The sequence below is a fragment of the Rhinolophus ferrumequinum genome, chromosome X, assembly GCF_004115265.2.
Source record: "Rhinolophus ferrumequinum isolate MPI-CBG mRhiFer1 chromosome X, mRhiFer1_v1.p, whole genome shotgun sequence".
In the NCBI taxonomy this organism is placed as follows: Eukaryota; Metazoa; Chordata; class Mammalia; order Chiroptera; family Rhinolophidae; genus Rhinolophus; species Rhinolophus ferrumequinum.
In genome coordinates this window covers 42,782,948-42,806,114 of record NC_046284.1, presented here as the reverse complement: position 1 = coordinate 42,806,114, position 23,167 = coordinate 42,782,948, and the positions used below count along the sequence as shown (strand labels likewise).

Here is a 23,167-nt window from a genome sequence, read left to right as displayed (position 1 = left end):
GAGTTTGGGATTTATCAGAATAGATACCTAGGTGTGGAATTGCTGGATCATAAGGTAGTTCCATTTTCAGATTTTTGAGATACCTCCATACTGTTTTCCATAGTGGCTGCACTCCCACCAACAGTGCGAAAGGGTTCTCTTTTGTCCATATCTTCTCCAGCACTTGTTGTTTGATGATTTATTGATGATAGCCATTTTGACTGGGGTGATGTGGTATCTCATTGTGGTTTTTATTTACATTTCTCTAATGGTTAGTGAGGTTGAGCATTTTTTTGATATGGGTGCTTGCCATCTGTATGTTCTCTTTAGAAAAATGTCTCTTCATGTCCTCTTCCCATTTTTACATTGTGTTATTTGTTTTTTTGGAGTTAAGTGAGTCTTTTACAACTTTTGGATATTAACCCCTTATAGGATATGTAATTGGCAAATATGTTCTCCCATTCAGTAGGATCCGTTTTTGTTTTATTGGTGGTTTCCTTTGCTGTGAAAACAACTTTTTAGTTTGATGTAATTCCACATGTTTATTTTTTCTTACTTCCCTTGCCTGAGGAGATATATCAGTAAAAATCTTACTCCGGGTAATGTCTGTAAAGTTTCTCCCTATACTTTCTTCTAGAAATTTTATGATTTCAGATGTTACATTTAACTCTTTAATCCATTTTTAATTTATTCTTGTATATGGTGTAAGGAGGTGGTCCAGCATCATTTTTTTGCATGTGTCTGTCCAGGTTTCCCAGCACCATTTATTGAATAGACTGTCTTTACCCCACCATAAATTCTTGCTTCCATTGTCATAGATTAAATAACCATATAGACATGGATTTATTTCTGGACTCTATTCTGTTCCATTGATCTATGTATCTGTTTTTATGCCAGTACCATGCTGTTTTGATTACTGTAGCCTTGTAGTATAATTTGATATCAGGTATCGTTATACCTCCCACTTTGTTCTTATTTCTCAAGATTATCAAGGCTATCCGGGATCTTTTATGGTTTCATATAAATTTTAGGATTATATGTTCTGTTTCTGTGAAAAATGTATTTGGTAGCTTGACAGGAATTGCATTGAATCTGTATATTACTTAGCCAGTATGGACATTTTAGCTATATTAATTGTTCCTATCCATGAGCATGGTATGTGTTTCCATCTATTTGTATCTTCTTTAATTTCTCTCTTCAATATTTTATAATTTTCTGAGTACAGATTTTTACTTCTTTGGTTAAATTTATTCCCAGGTATTTTATAGTCTTTGAAGCAATTGTAAATGGGATTGTTTTCTTAATTTCTTATCTGATATTTTATTATTGGGATATACAAATGCAGCTGATTTCTGAATATTAATTTTGTATCCTGCTACTTTACTAAATTCATTTATCAGCTCTAATATTTTTTTTTGGTGGAGTCTTTAGGGTTCTCTATATATAGTATCATATCATCTGCATATAATGACAATTTTGCTTCCTCCTTACCAATTTGGATGCCTTTTCTTTCTTTTTCTTTTCTGATTGCTGTGGCTAAAACTTCCAGCACTATGTTGAATAGAAGTGGAGAAAGTGGGCAACCTTGCCTTGTTCCTGATCTTAAAGGGAATGGTTTTAGCTTCTCCCCATTGAGTATGATGTTAGCTGTGGGTTCATCATATATGGCCTTTATTATGTTTATATATGGTCCCTCTATTCCCACTTTCTTAAGAGTTTTTATCATACATGGCTGCTGGATTTTGTTAAATGCTTTTTCTGCATCTATTGATATGATCATATGATTTTTATTTTTCATTTTGTTAATGTGGTGTATCACATTAATTGAATTGCAGATGTTGAACCACACTTGCATACCAGGAATAAATTCCACTTGATCATGATGGGATCATCATCTTTTTAATGTATTGCTGAATTCTGTTGGCTAATATTTTGTTGAGGATTTTTGCATCTATGTTCACTAGGGATATCGGCCCACAGTTTTCTCTTTTTGTAATGTCATTGTCTGATTTTGGGATCAGGGTGATAGTGGCCTCATAAAAAGTGTTTGGGAGCCTTCCTTCTTCCTTCAACTATTTTTTGAAATAGTTTGAGGAGAATAGGTGATAATTGTTTATTGAATGTTTTGTAAAATTCACCTGTAAAGCCATCTCTTCCAGGGCTTTTGTTTGTTGGGAGCTTACAAACAAATTACTGATTCAATTTCCCTGGTGGTAATCAGTCTATTCAGGTTTTTCTTTTCTTCTGGAGTTAGCCTTGGAAGGTTGAATGCTTCTAGAAAATTGTTCATTTCTTCCAGATTGTCTAATTTGTTGGTATATATTTGCTCATAGTAATTTCTTAATATGTATATATTTTTTTTATTTCTGTGGTGTCTGTTTTCACTTCTCCTCTTTCATTTCTGATTTTATTAATTTGGGTCCTCTCTGTCTTTTTTTTGATGAGTCTGTCTAAAGGTTTGTAGATTTTGTTTATCTTCTCTAAAAGCCAGCTCTTAGATTAATTGATCCTTTGTATTGTTTTATTTTGTTCTCTATTTCATTTATTTCCACTCTGATCTTTATTATCTCCTTCATTGGGCTTATTTTGCTCTTCCCTTTCCGTATCCCTTAAGTGTGAAGATCAACTGTTGAATAGTGATTTTCTTGTTTCTTTAGGTAGGCCTGCATTGCTATGAATTTCCCTCTTAGGACTGCTTTTGTTGCATCCTATAGATTTTGGGTCGCCATGTTCTCATTTACAATTGTCTCAAGATATCATTTGATTTCTTCCTTGATCTCATTGTTGAATAGAGAGTATTATTCTGATTGAAGTAAGTCAGACTCAGAAAAATAGGATATGTTCTTAGTTATGTGTGGAATACTAAGAATAAAATAAGTAAACCAACAAAACAGAAACAGACCCATAGATACAGAAAACAAACTGATTCTTACTAGATAGGAGGGATGTTGGGGAACAGGTGAGAAAGGTGAAGAGATTAAGTAAAAATTGGTACTTACAAAATAGTCATGGAGATGCAAAGTACAGTATGGGGAATATAATCAATAATATTTTAATAACTGTATTTTGTGAGGTGTATACTAGACTTATCAGGGAATCAGTTCATAAATTATATAAATGTCTAACCACCACAGAGTACACCAGAAACAAATATATAAAATAATATTGAATATCAACAATAATTTTAAAAAATTGTCATGGGTTGTAAAGTATAGGATAGGACATATACTCCATACAATTGTAGTAACTACTAGAGTGTCAGATGGGAAATAGACATATTGGGGTTAACACACTGTGAGGTATATAAATGTGTAATCACTATGTTTCTCTGTACTTGAAACTAATATAATACAGTATGTCAATGGTAATTGGAAAACAATTTTTTTCAATATTAAAAAAATAATTCTTCTTCCATCACCACATATTTGATCCCCTTTACCCTCATCAACAACCCCCCCCACTTACTCTCTGGTAATCATTAAACTATTGTTTGTGTCTATGAGCTTTTGTTTCTTCATTTCTTTGTCTTGTTCATTTGCTATTTTCAGTTTTATTTACCCTATATCAGTGAAATATATGGTTCTCTACTTTTTCTGTCTGACTTATTTTGATTAGCATTATAAACTCAAGATCGATCCATGGTGTCACAAATGGCACTATCTCATCTTTTCTTATGGCAGAATAATATTCCACTGTGTATATGTACCACAACTTCTTTATCCATTCATCTATTGAGCGACACTTTGATTGTTTCCATGTCTTGGCCACTGTAAATAAAGCTGCAATGAACATTGCAGCTCACGTGCCTGTATGGATAAATGGTTTCAAATTTTTTGAGTAGATACCGAGGAGAGGGATTGCTGCGTCACATGGTGATTCCATTCTTAATTTTTTGAGGAACCTCCACACTGTCGTCCATAGCGTCTGCACCAATCTGCATTTTCACCAACAGTGTATGAAGGTTCCTTTTTCTCAACAGTCTCTCCAACACTTGTTACTATTTTTCTTGTTGATGTTAGCCATTCTAATTAGTGTGAGGTGAAATCTCATTGTGGATTTTATTTGCATTTCTCTGATGATTAGTGATGTTGAGCATTTTTTCATATGTCTATTGGCCATATGTATGTCCTCCTTAGAGAAATGTCTCTTCAGGTCCTCTGCCCATTTTTTAAATTGGATTGTTTGTTTTTTTGTTGTTGAAATGTACGAGTTCCTTATATTTTTTGAATATTATCACCCTATCAGAGACGTTGTTTGCAAAAATCTTCCCCCATTCGGTTTGTTGCCTCTTTATTTTGTCAATGTTTTCTTTTGCTGTGCAGGAGCTTTTTAATTTGATTTAGTCCCATTCATTTATTTTATCTTTTACTTCCTTGCCCTTGGAGTCAATTCATAAAATGCTCTTTAAACCCAAAGTCCATAAGTTTAGCACTTATGTTTTCTTCCATGCAGTTTATTGTTTCAGGACTTATTTTTAGGTCTTTGATACATTTTGAGTTAATTTTGGTGCACGGTGACAGATAGCAGTCTAATTTCATTCGTTATCGCGTGGCTTTCCAATTCTCCCACCATCATTTATTGAACAGGCTGTCTTTTCTCCATCGTGTGTTTTTGGATTCTTCGTCAAAAATTATCTGTCCATATTTTGTTGGTTTATTTCTGGGTTCTCAATTCTATTCCATTGTTCTTTGTATCTGTTTTTCTGCCAATACCATACCGTTTTGATTATTGTTGCCCTGTAGTACAAGCTGAAGTCAGAGAGTGTGATACCTCCAGCATTATCCTTTTTTTCTTAGGATTGCTTTGGCTACTTGGGGTCTTTTTTGGTTCCTTACAAATCAGGTGATTTTTTGTTCTAATTCTTTAAAAAATACCATTGAGATTTTGCTGGGGATTGCATTAAATCTGTGTATTGCTTTCAGTAATATGGACATTTTAGTTATGTTGATTCTTCTAATCCAAGAACATGGGATGTCTTTCCATTTCTTTGTGTTTTCTTCAAGTGCTTTTTAAAATGACTTACAGTTTTCAGCATATAGGTCTTTCACATCCTAGGTTAAGTTTATTCCTAGGTATTTTATTCTTCTTGTAGTAATTGCAAAATGAATTGTTTTTTTTTCTTATTTCTTTTTCTGAGATTTCATTATTAGTATATAGGAATACAATGGAATTTTGTATGTTGATTTTGTAGCTGGCAAATTCATTGTGTTCGTTTATTGTTTGTCATAGATTTTTGGTGGAGTCTTTAGGGTTTTCTATATACAGCAACATGTCATCTGCAAAAGGTGACAATTTAACTTCTTCATTCCTAATTTTGATGCCTTTTATTTCTTTCTCTTGCCTGAATGCTCTCGCTAGGATTTCCAATACTATTTTAAAGATTAGAGGTGATAGGGGACATCAGTGTCGTGATTCTGAATGTACAGTGAATGGTTTCCATTTTGCACCGTTAATTATGTTATTAGCTGACGGTTTGTCATATATGGCCTTTACTATGTTAATGTATTTTCCTTCTATACCTATTTTATGAAGTGTCGTAATCATAAATAAATGTTGTATCTTGTCAAACACTTGTTCTGCATCTATGGATATAATCATATAATTTTTGTCCTTTATTTTGTTTATGTGATGTATCACATTGATGGATTTGTGTATGTTGAACCATCCTTGTGCCCCTGGGATAAACCCTACTTGGGTGTGATGTATAAAGTTTTTAATGCATTGCTGCATTTGATTTGCTAGAATTTTGTTTAGGATTTTTGCATGTGTATTCATCAGTATCAGAGATACTGGTCTGTAATTTTCTTCCTTCCTTCCTTCCTTCCTTCCTTTCTTCCTTCCTTCCTTCTTTCTTTCTTTCTTTGTTTCTTTTTTTATTTTGGTTGTTATCCTTACCAGGTTTTGGTATCAGGGTAATGTTGGCCTCATAAAATGAGTTAGGGAGTATTGTCACTTCTATAATTTTTTTAAACAGTTTGAGTAGGACAAATATTAGATCCTCATTCAATGTTTGGTAGAATTTACTAGTGAAGCCCTCTTGTCCTGGACTTTTGCTTTTGGGAAGGTTTCGGATGACTGATTCAATTTCGTTACTTGCGATGGGTCCGTTTAGATTTTTCAGTTCTACATGATACAGCCTAGGAAGGCTATATGTTTGTAAGAACTTGTCCATTTCTTCTAGATTATTGAATTTGGTGATATATACTCCTTCATAGTATTCTTGGATGATCCTTTGTATTTCTGTGGCTTCCATGATAACTTCCCCTCTTTCATTTCTGATTTTGGTTATTTGTGTCTTTTCTCTTTTTATCTTAGTGAGTCTAGCCAAGCATTTGTCAATTTTACTAATATTTTCAAAGAACCATTCTTTGTTGCATTAATTTTTTCTATTGTCTTTTTATTCTATTTCATTTAGTTCTGCTTTGATTTTATTTCCTTCCTTCTGTTGAATTTGTTCTTATTTTTCTAGTTCTTTAAGATGTAACATGAGGTTATTTACATGGCATTTTTCTTGTTTCTTGAGATAGTCCTGTAATGATATAAATTTCCCTTTAAAACTTATTTTGCTGCATCCCCAAATGGTTGGTAGGATATATTTTCATTCTCATTTGTTTCTATGTATCTTTTGATCTCTACTGTTATTTCTTCTTTGACCCAGTTGTTCTTTAAAATTATGTTGTTTAATCTGCACATAGTTATGGTTTTTCCTACTTTCTTTGTGAAGTTAATATCCAGTTTCAAATCCTTGTAATTGAAGAATATGCTTAGTTTGATTTCCATCTTCTTAAATTTGTTTAGGCTAGTTTTATGTCACAATATATGGTCTATCCTTGAGAATGTTCCGTGTACACTAGAAAAGAATGTAATCTGATGTTCTAGGATGAAGTGTTCTATAAATGTCAATAATGTTTATTTCATCTAATGTTTCATTTAAGGCTACTATTTCTTTATTTATTTTCTGTTTGAATGATCTATCCATAACTGTCAATAATGCATTTATGTTCCCTACTGTAATTGAGTTTTTGTCAAGTTCTCCCTTTAGTTTTGTTATTAGTTGCTTGGTATATTTTGATGTTCCCTGATTGGGGGCATAAATGTTGATGACTGTTATCTCTTTTTGTTGTATAGTTTCCTTTACCATTATGAAATACCCATCTTTGTGCCTTGTTACCTTTTTTTATCCTGAAGTCTGTTTCATCTGATATCAGTATGGATTCACCTGCTTTTCTGGATACCATTTGCTTGGAGTGTGAATTTCAACCAATTCACTTTTTGTCTGCAGTTTTCCTTGTAGCTGAGGTATGTCCCTTGGAGTCAGCATTTGGTTGGGTGTAGTTTTTTGACCCAATCTGCTACTCTGTGCCTTTTTTTGGTGAGTTCAGTCCATTTACATTTAGGGTGATTATTGATATATTGTGGATTTCCTATCATTCTATCTTTGATTTTCTGGTAGGACTGTGTCTCCGTTGTTTCTTTGCATTTTTGTTGCTGTCTATTATTTCAGTATGATGGTATTCTCTGATTTCTCCTTCTGTTTCTTTTTTTATTATTTTATACATTTCAGTTTGGGATTTTTTTTTTAGTACTTACCATTAAGTTTATGTAAAATAAAGTTTTATATTTAGACTATTCCAATTTCTTCAGCATGCTTACTTTCTCCATTCACTTATGCCAGTTCAGAACTTTATTCTCCCCCCTTTTACCTTTTTGTTGTTAGCAATTATCCCTATTTATGCTGGCTGAATAGCCTCCTTCCGTATTTCTTGTAGTGCAGATCAAGTGTTAGAAAATTCCCTCAGCTTCTGAATGTTGGAGAGGTCTTTATTCTTCTTTCACATACAAAGAATATCTTTGCTATATATTTTGTTCTTGGCTCATAATTTGTCTCTTTCAATAGTTTGAATATTTGAGTCCAGTAGCTCCTGGCTTGTAGAGTTTCTGCTGAAAAATATGATAATATCCTAATGGGCTTTCCTTTGTAGGTTACTGTCTTCTTTTTCCTGGCTGCCTTGAGGATTATTTTTTGTCATTAATTTTTGACAGCTTCAATACAATGTGCCTCAGAGAAAACTTGTTGGGGTTGAGGTGTTTAGGTGTTCTATTTGCTTCTTGGATTGGAGGATCCAGTTCTTTTCCCAAGTTTGGGTAGTTCTCATCAACTGTTTGTTTGAATATGCTGCCTGTTCCCTTCTCCCTTTCTTCTCCTTCTCGTATGCCCATTATTCTTATATTACACTTTCTGATGGAGTCAGAAAGTTCTTGTAGAGTTCTTTCATTTCTTTTAACTCTCAAGTCTCTCTCTTCTTCCATCTGTGTCATTTCCAGATTTCTATTTTTGATGTCACTGATTCTTTCCTCCATCTGGTCAGCACTATTACCTAAGCTGGCTATTTCATTCTTCATTTCTTTTAGTGAGTTCTTAATCACCAGAAATTCTGTTTGGTTCTTTTTTTAAAAAAATCAATCTCTTTGTTGAAGTGTTCATTTTGTTCTTTGATTGTGTTTCTGAGTTCAGTAAACTGCCTGTCTGTATTTTCTTGCATCTCGTTGAGTTTTGTCAGAACTGCAATCTTGAATTCTCTGTCATTTAAATCACATATTTTCATGTCTTTAAGTTCATTTTCTGGAGACTTTTCATTTTGTTTCTGAACTGTGTTGTTACCTTGGTTACTCATGGCAATTCACAAATTATTATTTGTCTTCCTAGTCATCTACTGGAGTGAGTTCTGCAATAGGTTGGTAGGAAAGGTCTCTCTTTTTTTGGTAAAATGTTTTATTTTTTTCTCTGACTGCAGCCTTTTATTCTCTCTCATGCTGTAGTGTTATGTTTTCTCTGCACTGTTCAGGCTTCTCACACAATGGGGGAATTCCATGGAAGGGGGGCTTTTCTTCTGTGAACAGGTCACCTGGGTCACAAGGCACTGCCTCTGTGGGGCGATGTGGAGATCTTCTGAAGTTGCAAAGCTCTTCCTGCACCAGGTTCAGGGCCTGTGTGTTTCACTGGTTTGTTTACCCCTGCAGGGATCTGTCCAGTTAGGTGTGAGTGGGGCTGGGATGGACTATGAGAGTTGGCTCTGAGCAATGTTGGTGACCACCAACAGAGCCCCCAGAGCTCCCTCCCCTCCACCGGAACTAGTTGGGCTGTGATTCCATGGCTGTGGATCGCAGTTCTCAGAACTGCAAATATTCTGGTCTTTTGATCTGATACTCCTACTGTTCCACTTCTAGCACTGGGCAGGTAGGGGGTGGGGTGAGCTCTGGGAAGGTGGGAGAAGTTGGCTAGGCTCCATGCCTAAGCTTTCCATCCTTTGCTTGGCAGTGAGGGCTTAAACTGCCGTTTTCACCCTTTTCCCCTTAGTCTTCACTCCAAGGTCTCTGCCGTCAGCATTGGGTTCAGCTGTATTATATGCTGATCACTCAGGTGGGACTGTTGTCCATAATTGGAGTGCTAGAAGTCCGAATTCTTCCCTCACCTGCAGCTGTGGTAGCTCTGTAATGCAGGGAGCTCGGATCTCCCAGCTAGGTCTGAGTCTTACGCCTGCTCGGCCAGCATCTCTACACTTCCCGCTTCCCCTCTCCACCGCTTGCCCAATTTGTTCATCTTTAGATGATTTCAGTTGCGTGTCTCTTAGTCTTGTCTGTCTGCTGTGCAGGGAGTCTTTTGTGGAATTACAGTTCTATTTGTTGTAAATTGCAGGGCAGATTTCAAGAGCTCACCTCATGCCGCATTTCTACGATGTCCTAGTTTAGTTCTTTTTCTGGAGCTTTGTTCTTTTCTTTTATTTGGGACATATTTCTTTGTCTCCCTATTTTGGCTTACTCCATGTGTTTGTTTCTATGTAATAGGTAGAGCTGCTATTCTCATGGTCTTAGTAGAGTAGCCTTATGTAGTAGGTGTTCTGTGGGGCCCAGAGGTAAATTCTCCTTGGTCATCTGAGACAGATGCTCCACTTGTGTCCCATGTGTGGATTGTGTGTGCCCTCCTATCATAGTTGAGCCTTGGTTGCTGTTTGCACATCAGTGGGAGGAATTGACCATTGGGATGATTTGTTCTGAGGACTGGCCGTGACTACAGCAGAAGAGTTGTTGTGCAAGTGTTGATCCTATGGTACAGGATTTACTTTAGCAGGGCTCTGGCTCCTTTGCAGACTTCCCCTTTGGTTTGTCATTTGTGGAGGTGTTTGGGTGGTGCTCTGGCATGGTCTGGCGTGGTCTCAACAGGTATCTTGGTTCTGGGGCCTCTTGGTAGGGACTCTGGTGTGGGCCAAAGTCTGCTGCTGCCTGTGCCATGCAGAGGGCCACTTGGTATGAGCTACAAAGTGATCTGCAGATAGATTCCACTTTTGGGGGGCTTACAGGTGCATGGGAGAAGCTAACCTGCAAAATGAGGCCACATGCCACTAGTGCCAGGGTTGAGGCTGCTTAGCAAGAGGAATGGGGCAAGCCAAGGCCAGATGCTGCTTGTTTGGGGGTTGTGAACTTTTGAGAGGCTTTAGGAAAGTCCACAGCATAATCCAAGACAGGCCATTTGTATGGAAAAACTTCTGAACATGTCTTGTGTGGGTCCACAAATTGGGTGTGGTGGGGTCTCAAGGAAACACCATGGAGGGGAAAGTGATAACCAGGTTGATGGAGATTCAGATATGGCACCTGCCTGCATCTGTATGAGAGGTTCAGGGAGGGCTAAATAAAGAAACAGTGGCTTCTGCCAGCGCTGCTTACTGGGAGAAAGCTGTCCCTGCAGGCCTCATCCTGAAGCCAGACAACTCAGTGCCTCCCTGTATGTTTTTGGCACCTTTTGAGCTATGGCCCCAGGGCTGGAGCTCAGAGTGAGTGAGTCCATCAGTGAGTAAGTCCATGTGTTGACTTCAGTTGTAACGCCTGTGACTCCAGCAGCCTTCCATCTCATTCAGCCACAATCTCCACTGGTTTTCAGAGGCGGAAGCTGTGGGGACTTCTCCAGGCACGGAATTCCCAGATTGGGGAGCCTGGTGTTGGGATAGGACACCTCTCTCCTGAGGGTGACCTCTGACACTAAGATATCCCTCCTGATTTTCAACTGCCAATGTAGATGGGGGATCATCCCATCCTTCCAGTCTCAATGTGGCTTCTTCTGTATATCCTTAGTTATAGGACTTCTGTTCAGCTAGACTTCAGGCAATTCTCAATGATGATTGTTGTGGAGACAGAGCCAGGAGAGCAGTTTCCAGGCTCTTGGCCTCACATGGAAAGTTACTGGCTTGGGTAATAAATGGCCATCAGCTGTGACTAGCTGGCCATCAGTTGTAACTGGTTAGCCATTAGCCACTGATATAAAAGCCGTGGCTACGCTGAGGGGTTGGTTGTTTGGCAGAGAAGCAGACAGCAAATTGCAGATCATGGGGATCCTGCTTCCTGTGTCTCCAACCCAGCTGCCAGAGAGAATATAGTGGTATGAATCCCCCATCCATGGCTCTGTTGGTGTTCCTTTTTGGCCTCACCATGTCCTGTGTTCTTATGCAGGTAGTGGGAGCAGAGTCCCCACATGACATATGACGTAGTGAGCAGGGTATGGTGCTGGCCAGAATTTTCAAAGGGGTAATAAAGCAGTATATACGTATGAAAGCTCAGTTTCACAAGCAGGGTAGTGTCAGCCAAAGCTCTCCAAAGGGTGGTGGAACAGTTTGTGCATATGAACACTCAGTCTCAGGAAGCCCATAAGAAGCAGAGCCGGGCACAGGAAACGTGATCTGCTTCGAAGAAACGTGACCCCTCGGTGAATTGGAGGTCCTCTCAAGCCTCCGGATGGCACACCGCCCTATTGGCCAAAGCAAGTGTCATTTTCCTTTTGGTGGCATGTTGCTGCCATGGGCTCCTAGAGTTCTGAACATTTTATACTGAGTCCTCCACCCAATACGACACCTGGCACAGCGAGCTGGATTCCGGCCAGGTAGGAATGGTGTATGACACTGGGCAGGAGGACATGTGGCCCCCACAGTGTGTGGTACACAGTAGCCACTCTTCTCAGGAGTTGGACCCCCCGAGTAGGGGTGGAAGGACATGGATGGCTCTCCGGCCAGTGTGGAGAGGGCCCTGCAGTTTCTAACTGAGCGGTGCCTGGAGGAGGTGAAGGGTACAGCCAGCCCTGTGGGTTAGATGTTCTTCCCCCCATTATGTCATAGCACGGAAGACTGGCTTAATGAAATAGCCCAGGTACCGGACCAACAGCCCCAGTGGGAGGTGCTGGAAGCTCGGGACTGCCAGTTAGAAGAGGAGCCCCACAGTGGAGACTCTGAGGCAGAGGCAGATGATGTGAGAGGAAACAATATAGTCCCAAGCCCCACACCCGGTCCATGTGAAGCAAAAGGTAAAACATGAGTAACCTGTGGGCCCCGGGGGCATTGCTGCTGGCAACCCAGCAGTGACTGAACTCACAACCTACACTCCCACTGAGTTGCGGGAGCTGACGAAGCGGTACCAACAATGCCCTGGAGAGCCAATCTCGGCTTGGCTGCTACATTTATAGGATGAGGGGGCAGACAGTATTCTCTGCTCCCCAGATGAAATGGAAAAGCTAGCCTCGATGGCAGTACATCCGTACCTGTAACAAAGGTTACAGAATTGCCATAGTTTGGCCCAAGACCAGGGTAACCACACTAATGGAGTGGCTGACTGCTGTGGTACGCACAGTATGGGGAGAGGCTGGCGAGCTGCCAGACACTGTGAATTAATGGCAATCGTATACTGAACTTATTCAAATCATCCGTGAAATAGGTATGAGACATGTTATGTTCAACCCTAATATGCAGGGGCAAGATGCCGATCATTTTACAACTAGCATGAGGGATCTGATTTTGGATACTGCCCCTGGAAGTGCTTTTGGATCCTTGGTTGCCATTCTTATGCCTTACGTTGGGCGGCAGATCCATGAAGTTACCACCACCATGGCCACCCTGGGGGATGTTGAAAGCAGGTGGCGAGGGAAGTTAAGACACGAGGTCCAAGAAGTTAAGACCTGGAATCCCAAATCAAAAGTAAGGGGTGTGGTTGTGGGCCTCAGAGAGTAACACTCATGCAGATGTGGCGTGATCTCGTGGCAGCAGGCGTTGATCAATAGACCGACAACCCAATGCACTCTTGTTGGAACTTTAGAAACAGCTGCATCTGGAAGAGCCATTCCTACGAAGCCTAAAGGAGAAGTCCGGAAAAGTGCGACCCATGTCCCTCCAGGACTTCATGCGGCCGTTTGAGGCTGACTCCTTTCAGCTTGTTTGGGGGACCAAGGTACCCGGTCAGAGGGGATGAATGGGGACTGGAGGCCCCACGTGGAACTGTCCATATATTGATCCCCTTCTAATGTGCAGAGTGTTTTGGCCCTAGTTGATACTGGCACAAACTGCAGTCTTATTTATGGGAACCCAGAACTGTTCCCCGGACCAGTAATCTGCATTGATGTTTACGGGGGAAAAACTGTGATGGTAAAATCTCTTTCCTCCACTGCATATAGGGAGGCTTCCTCCACCTCCATACCTACAAGGTGTATGTCTCCCCCATCCCGAAATATATTCTAGGAGTGCATGTGCTACATGGCCTCAGTTTGCAGACACTGGTTGGAGAGTTCCCTCTCCAGATCTTGGTGGTGAAAGCAGTGACACGTGGGCATGCTTACCACCCTCCTCAAGTGTTGCACCAGCCCTGGCACATGGTTACAGTGCGACAGTACCACCTGCCAGGAGGACAGGAGGAGATTGGTCATACAATTTTGGAATTGGAGAAGGCACATATTGTGAGGCTGACGTACAGTCCCTTTAATTCCCCAGAATGGCCTGTCAAGAAGCCAGATGGGACCTGGCGAATGACTGTGGACAATAAGGAATTAAATAAGGTGACGCGACATTTCATGCTGCTAGGCCTTCAGCTCATAATTTGATGGATCCTCTGACTGTCCACCTGGGAACGTGTCACTATGTAGTGTACTTGGCCAGTGCTTTTTTTTCCATTGACATTGCACCTGAGTGTCAAGGGCAGTTTGCTTTTACTTGGGATGGGCGGCAGGGCACTTTTCAAGTCCTGCCACAAGGATACTTGCACAGCCCCACTATCTGCAATGGGTTTGTAGGCCAGGACTTGGCACAGTGGGATCACACATCCTCTGTGGCCTTCTTTCACTATGTTGATGATAGATTATTAACTTCTGTTTCTTTTTCAGATTTAGAGCAAGAAGCTCCTTCTCTTCTCTGCCACCTGAAGTCATGTAGCTGGGTGGTGAACGAGGAAATGTTCCAAAGCCCTAGCTGATCTGTCAAGTTTTTGGGTGCTCTGTGGTTGGGTAAGGCAAAGGTCATACCTGAGGCAATTATTGATAAGATACAAGCATTTCCTTGGCCGACCAAGATCTCCCAACAACAGACGTATTTGGTTCTGCTGGGATATTGGCAAGTGTTTGTACCTCATTTAGCACAAATGGCAAGGCCCTTGTGTAACATGATAAAAAGGGGGGCCTTGTGGGATTGGACAGAGGCTATAGATCAAGGCTTTTTTGCCACAAAACGGGCAATGTCGCAGGCACAAGCTCTGCAAGTAATAGACCCTGGTCACCTGTTTGAACTTGATGTTCACGTAGCCCTAGAAGGGTATGGTTGGGGCCTCTGGCAACGGCAAGAGTGTATCTGGTCGCCAGTGGGATTTTGGTCCTAGTAGTAGAAAGGAGCGGAAGTCCGCTACTCTCTAATAGAGAAACAGCTGGCTGCTGTAAATGCAGCCCTAGTGGCCACAGAAGCCATCACAGGGATGGCACGGGTGTTGATTCAAAAAACCTATCCCATTCAGGGGTGGGTCTATACATGGACCCAGGGACCCAAAACGGGGGTGTCACAGATCACCACCATTGCCAAGTGGGGTGCCTACTTGGAGCAACATAGCACCCTTAGTTCAAGCACTTTGAGCACAGAGCTACAACAGGTCCTGGGGCCTGTGGCACTTGTAGCCCAGGCTGAGCCAAGCGCTCTGCGTAGGGGTGAGGACTTGAAGCCCTCACCCTACAAAGAAGGACAACCCCCAGTACCTGAAGATGCCTGGTATACTGATAGTTCTAGCCGGGGAACTGCAACCATTTGGACTGCTATTGGTGTGCAGCCCAAACAGACACCATTTGGTTTAACACTGGTACAGGCCAGAGTAGCCAGTGGGCTGAGCTGTGGGCAGTGTGGATGATAATCAGCCATGAGCCTAGGTCCCTAGATATTTGTACTGACATCTGGACGGTGTTCCAGGGTGTAACGTTGTGGCTCCCTACGTGGAAACACCAAAACTTGTTGGTAGGACACCATCCACTGTGGGGTCGAGCCATGTGGCAAGACTTCTGGGACCTAGGGCAGGGAAAGGAGGTGACCCTAATGCAAGTCACAGGTCACTCCCCCTTAGTGACCCCAGATAATGATAAAGCAGATGCCCTAGCATGGGTCTGATGGTTAGAACGGGCCCCTGTCACTGATGTGACCCATTGGCTGCATAGGAAATTGCAGCATGCTGAAAGCTGAACCACGTGACAGGTGAGCAGACACTGGGGTCTGCCTTTGAAGTGGCAGGAGATTGCAGATGCCTGCTATGACTGTGCCGTCTGTGCCCAAGACAGGCCCTAATGGTGGAGGCTCACTTGGGAGACACCGTAGATTACGCAAGGGAGGGTGCCCCTCACTCGCTGGCAAGTGGATTACATTGGACCCCTGCCTAAGGCTCGCAATGCTATGCATGCATTCACAGCAGTGGACACTTCTATGGGGTGGATGGTTGCTTGGCCCTGTCTGGCTGCGGATCAGTGGCATAGAATGGTCGCTCTTACACGGCTGTGTGCCCTCTATGGGCACCCTGAAGTCATTGAAAGTGACAGGGGTACTCGTTTTACTGGGCAAGAAGTGCAGCACTGGGCTGGTAGTATGGACGTACCAATGGTTGTTTAATAACCCGTACAATCCACAAGCAGCTGGCATGATTGAATGCTACAATGGACTTTTGATGCAAGGCCTCCGGGTGTCAAAACACCCTCCCACGATGCGTGACTGGGCCTCGCTTCTATGGGACATCTTGACAATACTGAATGAGAGACCATGGAACGGAGGGCCCGCACTGGTACAAGATTTGCTACATCGAATGGCTGCCCTCATTCAGTTACAGGTTATTACAAGTGAGACTCTGTTAAAGCCAGGCTATGGCAGAAATGAACACAGTTTGCTGCCAGCAACCATATGCTTCAAAACAGGGGAATGGCAGCAATGGACTTGGCTGTGGCAGGTCAAAAGCCCCCACTGTGGGTGGTTGGGCCTGATAGCCCCATGGGTGGCTGGTTCCCATGATTTGCAAGTGATACCAGGGGTGGTGGCCGAGTGGCCAACGCAAGTGCCTCTGGTATATGGAGGTCCTGATGCTGGGACGATTTTGAGGGGAACCTATGTGTTCTCACTATGACCTATTATGGGATTCCCTGTTCTGTTACATGTTGAAACTACACAAGGGACCCCAAGCACTGCCATAAATGTCTGGTACCACAAACTGGGAAAGGTGCCAATGGCAGTGACTCTCCTTTCCCAGGACAAAAAGCTGGCATGTATCCTCCCAGATGGAAGGGATTTGCCATTGTTAGTTCCTATGGCTACTATTTCTTTTTGCCCATAGGTGCCTATAGGCTAATAGGACACAGGCTCCATCACGAAAGATGCTTGTCACTTAGATTGTGAGGCAAGACCCTGTGGGGGATGGAGTGTGGGGACAGAGCCAGGAGAGCAGTTTCCAGGCTCTTGGCCTCATGTGGAAAGGTGCTGGCTCGGGTAGTAGATGGCCATCAACTGTGACTAGTTGGCCATCAGTTGTAACCTGTTAGCCATTAGCCACTGATATAACTGCTGTGGCTACACTCGGGGGTTAGTCGGTTGGCAGAGAAGCAGACAGTTGATTGCAGATCATGGAGATCCTATTCCCTGTGTCTCCAACTCAGTCGCCAGCAAGAATATAATGGTATGAACCCTCCATCCATGTCTCCGTTGGTGTTCCTTTTTGGCTTCGCCGTATCCTGCATTCTTATGCGGGGAGTGGGAACAGAGTTCCCGCATGACAGTTGTTCTATTGTTTGGGTTTGATTTTGAAATGGTCATCAGAGGAGGCAAGCACAGTGTTTTCCTACTCTGTCATCTTGACCAGAATCCAAGTTCTTTTTAATTTTAAATGCATGTTATTATAACCCCTATGCTGATTTAATGAACGAACAAGCCAGCAGTGACTCTACCACTCAGAACTCATAGAACAGAAAGCTCAAGAGTGTGTAAGAAAGCCTGTGAAATATTCCTGCTAATTGCTCCAGCCCCAGACTGACATGTTTGCAGCACCCTTTCTATGCAGGTCACACAGCATTCATACTATGGCAATATGAGGCACTGACTGTGCTAATATATTATCAATATAAGAATAATTATGCTATTTTTCCTGATAAGAATACAAAGAGCTTAAGCCTCGTCTTTAGGGCCAAAAAGCAAGAAAATAGCAGAACAAAAACTAGTAGCCAAGTCTCCTGAGTCCCAGTCTAGTTTTCTTTCCACTATATTTCAGGGTTTTTTTCCTAACCTGTGCTGCTCAGATTAGAACAGAACAGTTTGGTAGAGGTCATTTTCTTTTTTCTTTAAACACCCCCTTGTCATCTTCTACGTAAATGTACATTGAAATACCATTTACCCAAAAATATTAGGGGATCTTTTCTGATAGGTTGAGATTTTTAGGAAACTGGGTTAAGCAGAAAGCTCATTTTTGTTCATTTTACTTTGCACTTCTTGTTTCGGTTGATGAACTTCAGTTGTCACTGTCCAGAGATGGAGATGTAGAAGGTATAAGAAATTTGACATAGCCTGGGATTTGTTTAGCTATTTTATGGTCATGTGCCTCTTCTCAACGGGAACACAGAAGAAATTCCACCTCTTTCAGGGTCTTTCTCACTTGAGTTGTTTGTAAAGTCTATATTAGTACAACTCGGTTTGTTTTTCTCACACTGTATTCCTCATATGTGGGAAATATGTCTTGAATGTGTCTTTCCATCAGGATCACATCCTAACCCTGTTGTTGTGTGAGCTAATTCACCATTAACTTATACCTGGAGCTTAGATTCAGCAAAGAGAGATGGGCAAATGTTTCACCTCCTTCCTCAGATTAACAGCCTTCTGAATTCTTGAGTTAAAAGGCAGGGGGAATGGGGCAGCAAACCGGAAGGTGGGAAAAGGGAAAAGTTTTGACAGTAAGAGCTCAGTGGAAAATCTTTCTAAAATAGAATCGTCAACATGGGCCAAATTGCCCGAGGATGTTGACGAGAACAAACACATACATACAATATCCAAGTTCTGACTCTAAATGTTCCTTCCCATGGTCTGATTGTTCCTGTCAGTCCATGTGACACAATATATAGTTCAAGAAATATGGCCTCTATTGGGGTAGATAGTGAGTTTTATTGAGTTTGGAGGCTGGGCATCTGGTTTATCAATCAACCTTTCGCTTAGCGCAGGGGTGTCCAAACTTTTTTCAACGTTTTTCACCAAGGGCCATATGTGGTAAAATACACAAACAGCTGGGCCACTCACTCGAGGTGAAGTATGTATTGCCTCACCTGGTTTGTTTAAGTAAACTAAATATATTTTTGGAATTTGCTGCAGGCCAATAAAAAATGGATCGCGGACCACAGTTGGCCTGCGGGCCACAGTTTGGACACCTCTGACTTAGTGATTCTTTTATCCAAATACACAAGAACAAGATTAACAATATTTGACCTTAAATGACCATGAATGGATGTGCTCCAGGCCATATGAACCCATGGAAATCTTAAAGGATAGAATGAGGGAGAACACTGTAGCAATAACATTCAGTGATGGTGCTTACCATTTTCATCCAAAGAAAAGTCATCCTGAGCATAGCGGAATTTTTCAGGACCACAGGCAATAAATACATCGTCATCACCAAAGAAATCATGGAGACAAGTTACCTATGGATAAAGCAGAATCATTGGATTGGTATTTGATCATCTTATGACAATCATACCATGTTGGCAGGGGAAAAAATTCACATCTAGGCCATTATCTCTAGCCCCCAGGGATTTACTTTTTCTCAAAATACCAGGCTCATAGTATGCGCCACAGCCCCTAGAGAGTAAATAAATATTGAGTGTCATTGTCTTTCCACATTTCATGTGTGGTAGTCTTGTATCACAGTCTTGTATGCCGTGGAGTAACTACGGAAACATGTCTAAATGGAATGTCCACCTCTGAATAAAAGTAAACAAGCGGATAGCCTTACAAATGTCACCTTTTGTCAGAGTCTCAAAGGCAGAGTTCTCCTAGCCCAACTTGGGGGCCAGGGGTCTAGGCCAAGGCAGATGAAAAAGATCTTCTGAAGCACGTTGTGGATAGAGTCTGTGATTGACCAGTACATAGAAGTTTCTCTCTTCATCATTAGTTTTTTTAAAAAAGGACACCAGTTCTTAACTGCTTTGAACCCACAAAAATTGAACTTTTGCTTAAAATAGACCAAGAACCTGGTAGTGGCCCAGAATACCATGCCTCCCTAAAGAACAAGGAGGGGAAAACTGTCCTCACCACTTAAAACATAATCAAGAGCAATAGATTCCCATAGGCTTGAGGTTCTGCTGGTAAAGCCATGTTCCCAGGACCCTTCCCACATTGTAGTGCCATATGCACTGTTGCTTATCCACAATAGAGAGACAGTCTCTATTTATTTTCTGCACAAAGAAACAAGGATCCCTGGGAAAGTATGCTGTTCCCTGCAGTCTCCCCAATTCTCAGTTTTCCTAGTTACATTTTTTTCTTCTTCTTCTTTTTTTTAATTTATTGGGGTGACAATTGTTAGTAAAATTACATAGATTTCAGGTGTACAATTCTGTATTACATCATCTATAAATCCCATTGTGTGTTCCTAGTTACATTTGATAAGTAGTCCAGCACACCAGGGAAACCCCAGGAGAAACCATAGAATCAAAATGTTCTTACACCAATCTTTATCTTGAAAGTATTCAAAGCTTCTAATTATTCTAAGCTACCCATTCAATCTTCCAGCAATGGCTTTCTACAGGCATAGTGCTGACAAACTAATAATGGCTTGTTGGGTACAGAGAATAATATGCTATATGTGAAAAATATTTATATTAATAACATCATCCACCACCTTGGGTCTAGTCAATCTCTGTTCCCCCAGTCAAGATGATTACAAGCCTTACACAAAGCAAGAGATGCATAAATATTATCCCCATTGTCTCAACTGCCCAACTATCCAAGAGATGCCAAGAAGAGGGAAGAGGACTTAGAGAATTGCCAGGATTGCTCCCATTAAGCCACTTCCCAGTCCTGGGTTCTGACCTCATCAAAATAAGCCAACATTCTGCTTAAGCCCACTTGCTCCTCCCCCGTTCATTCATCCCACAATCATGTAATGACAATCAGAGCTACCACTAATTGAACGCTTATTCTGTTACAGGCATTCTGTTAAGTACTTCCAAATCTGTCATCGCATTTCACTTTCACAACAAATCCTAGAAATCAGTATTATTTTCTTCACTATTTTACAGATGAGAAAACTGAGGCCCAGAGATGGTAAGTAAATTACTCAGGAAGAAAGTGATGAAGCCAAACAATGCAGATCTCTCTGACTCCAAAGCCTGTGTTTTTGGCCACTCAGTAATACAAAGCACTTATGTATATTTCAGGCACTGTGGATACAAAGATGAATAAGACTCAGTTCATGACTTTATGGAGCTCATAATCTGATGGAGTGAGATACATTAAAACAGAGCAATTCAATGTGTTATCATGAGTGCTAAGATTCGGAAGGATATGTAGGTGCCATGGGAGCTATTTAGTACCACATCCAAGTGAACAAGTCACTGGCTGGCACTGTTAGTTCAATAAGTATCGTGCATATTTTCCTGGTAGTGGGTCCAATGACATAGGATACATGGCTTCGAACCCTGATGCAGACTCCCACTGACATCTTGGACCTTGGCTCAATAAAACCTGGAACCCCTAACTTTGATACATTGTGTTATCTCTCAATTGTTTACTGCCTGCCACCGCCTTGACACAAGATCTCTGATATGCCCACATGTTTGAGGTTTCCTTTACCCTGACTGGCTGCCTTTAGGTTTGATCATCAGTGAGGGAACCCTCGCCTTTGGTTGTCCACTAGTGGTCTCTAGGATTTAGCATTTTGTTTCAAGACCTGCCAGTATTTTCATGAGTACTCACCTAGTCCTTCCCATTAGATCACAGGTTTCCTGCATGTAAAAACCAAGTTTATCCCTCTTTGTGTATCTCCCCATTGTCCCTGGTAGAGTGCTTATCACATAGTGAGAATTTAGCCAGGACTCTTTTGCCTCAACCAAATGTAAAAGGAGAAGAATAAGAATAAGAATAATAAGAAGAAGAAGAGGAGGAGGAGAAGGAGGAGGAGGAGGAGGAAAACAGAGGAGGAGGAGGAGGCTTTGTAAGGATGTACAAAGGCAAAAAAGTAGAAACAAGAAAGAAGAAATCAATTGTGACAGACAATAGAAACTACGTAACATTCAAAGGTTTTGAAAGGTAACAAATACACAAATTAGGAAGAAGAAAGGAAAAATTATGTGAAGTCAGAAGTTATTCTTTGTGGAGGGAACCCAAGATGCCAGAGTAGATAAATACTGTGCTTGCCTCATCCCATGAACACATCAAAATTACATCTAAATTATAGAACAATGTACCTGGAGAACCATCTGAAGTCCAGCTGAACAGAAATTTTATAACTAAGGATATAAAGAAGAAGCTGCATCAAGACTGGTAAGAGGGGCAGAGACTCAAAATGGGCTGGCCCCAAACCCCCAAGTGGTGGATGAAAATTGGGAGGGATATCTTGGACACAGATTCTCCATGGAGGAACAAGGGACTCCAGCTCCACACCAAGCTTCCCAGCCTGGAGTGCTGGTGCCAGGAGGAGGAAACCCCACAACATCTGGCTGTGAAAAACAATAGAGATTCCAGTCTGGGTGGTACAAAAGGCTGTGGGAAATCCAGACTTTCTCTTAAACAGCCCACACTAACTCACTTGCAGGCACCTACCCTGGGCTCTAGCAGAGGAACAGTTACATGGGGGACCTTGGAGGCATATGGAAGGCAAACTGAGGTATGTGGCTTCAGGTGAGGGCTGGAAGATAGTTGACATTTTCTCTAGGTGGAGTCCTCCTCCCCTGCACTGGGCAGGCAGGCATCATATTTCCTGTGGTGAGCCTTTCCCCACACTCATGACTAAATCTCAATCTGAATTGGTCTGGTGAGCTCCACTTGCTCCACCCTGGTGACTCAATGAGACCCCGCCACACCCAACTCTATACTGTACAAGGCTGTATTGGTGGCTGAACCTTAAGGGATCCAGCAAACAGCAGCAGGCCTTGATGAGTCTTGGCTTTTTGCAGAGCTACCACAGACCCAGTACTGGTTGCAGCCATCCTTGGTTCACAGTGTGACCTTTTCCACACATCTCAATGGCCACCACAGGCAGTGACCAACTGTGGATCACATTAAAGCTCATACCAGGTAGTTCCCAACTGATCATAGGCAGTGGCTGAACTGGGCCTGCACCGGAGTTCTTTCCAAGAGGTCCCAGAACCAGCATACTTGGAGGTTGGCTTCAGACCACAGAAGAACACCACCCAATTATCCCCACAAGTGGCACACCCAAAGGGTGGTCTCAATGGCACCAGATCCCACTAGGGCAAATCCCACTCTGTGTAGTAAGCCCTCTGCACAGCAGCCCATAAGCTGTGGACATGGCTTAACCCCATAGCCAGTCAGCCTGAGGAACAATCCCACCCACTGACATGGCAATAGCAATCAAGGCTCAACTATAATAGCAAAGCACACACAACCCACACAAGGGACACTCCTGAAGCATATGGTGCAGGTTATCAGGGAGACTGGGCCACTGGGCTCCAAAGGGCACTTACTGTATAAGGCCAACTGGCAAGATTGGGAAATTTAGCAGATCTACCAAATGCATAGAAACAAACACAGAGAGGCAGCCAAAATGAGGGAAAAAGAAATACAGCCCAAATGAAGGAACAGGAGAAATCTCCAGAAAAAGAACTAAACAACATGGAGGCAAGCAGCCTATCAGAGACAGAGTTCAAAACACTGGTTGT

The 23,167-nt window shown here is 41.9% G+C and overlaps 1 protein-coding gene across 3 annotated transcripts in view; it reads right to left on the bottom strand.

Annotated features, from left to right (window-relative positions):
• Window positions 1-23,167, bottom strand: part of DCX (doublecortin) — a 234,843-nt gene that overhangs the window by 103,550 nt on the left and 108,126 nt on the right. For all 3 annotated transcript variants that reach the window (XM_033118742.1, XM_033118756.1, XM_033118748.1), the window contains exon 4: window positions 18,868-18,970. In XM_033118742.1, the coding sequence (XP_032974633.1) occupies window positions 18,868-18,970 (103 nt within the window). The remainder of the gene's footprint in view (window positions 1-18,867; window positions 18,971-23,167) is intronic.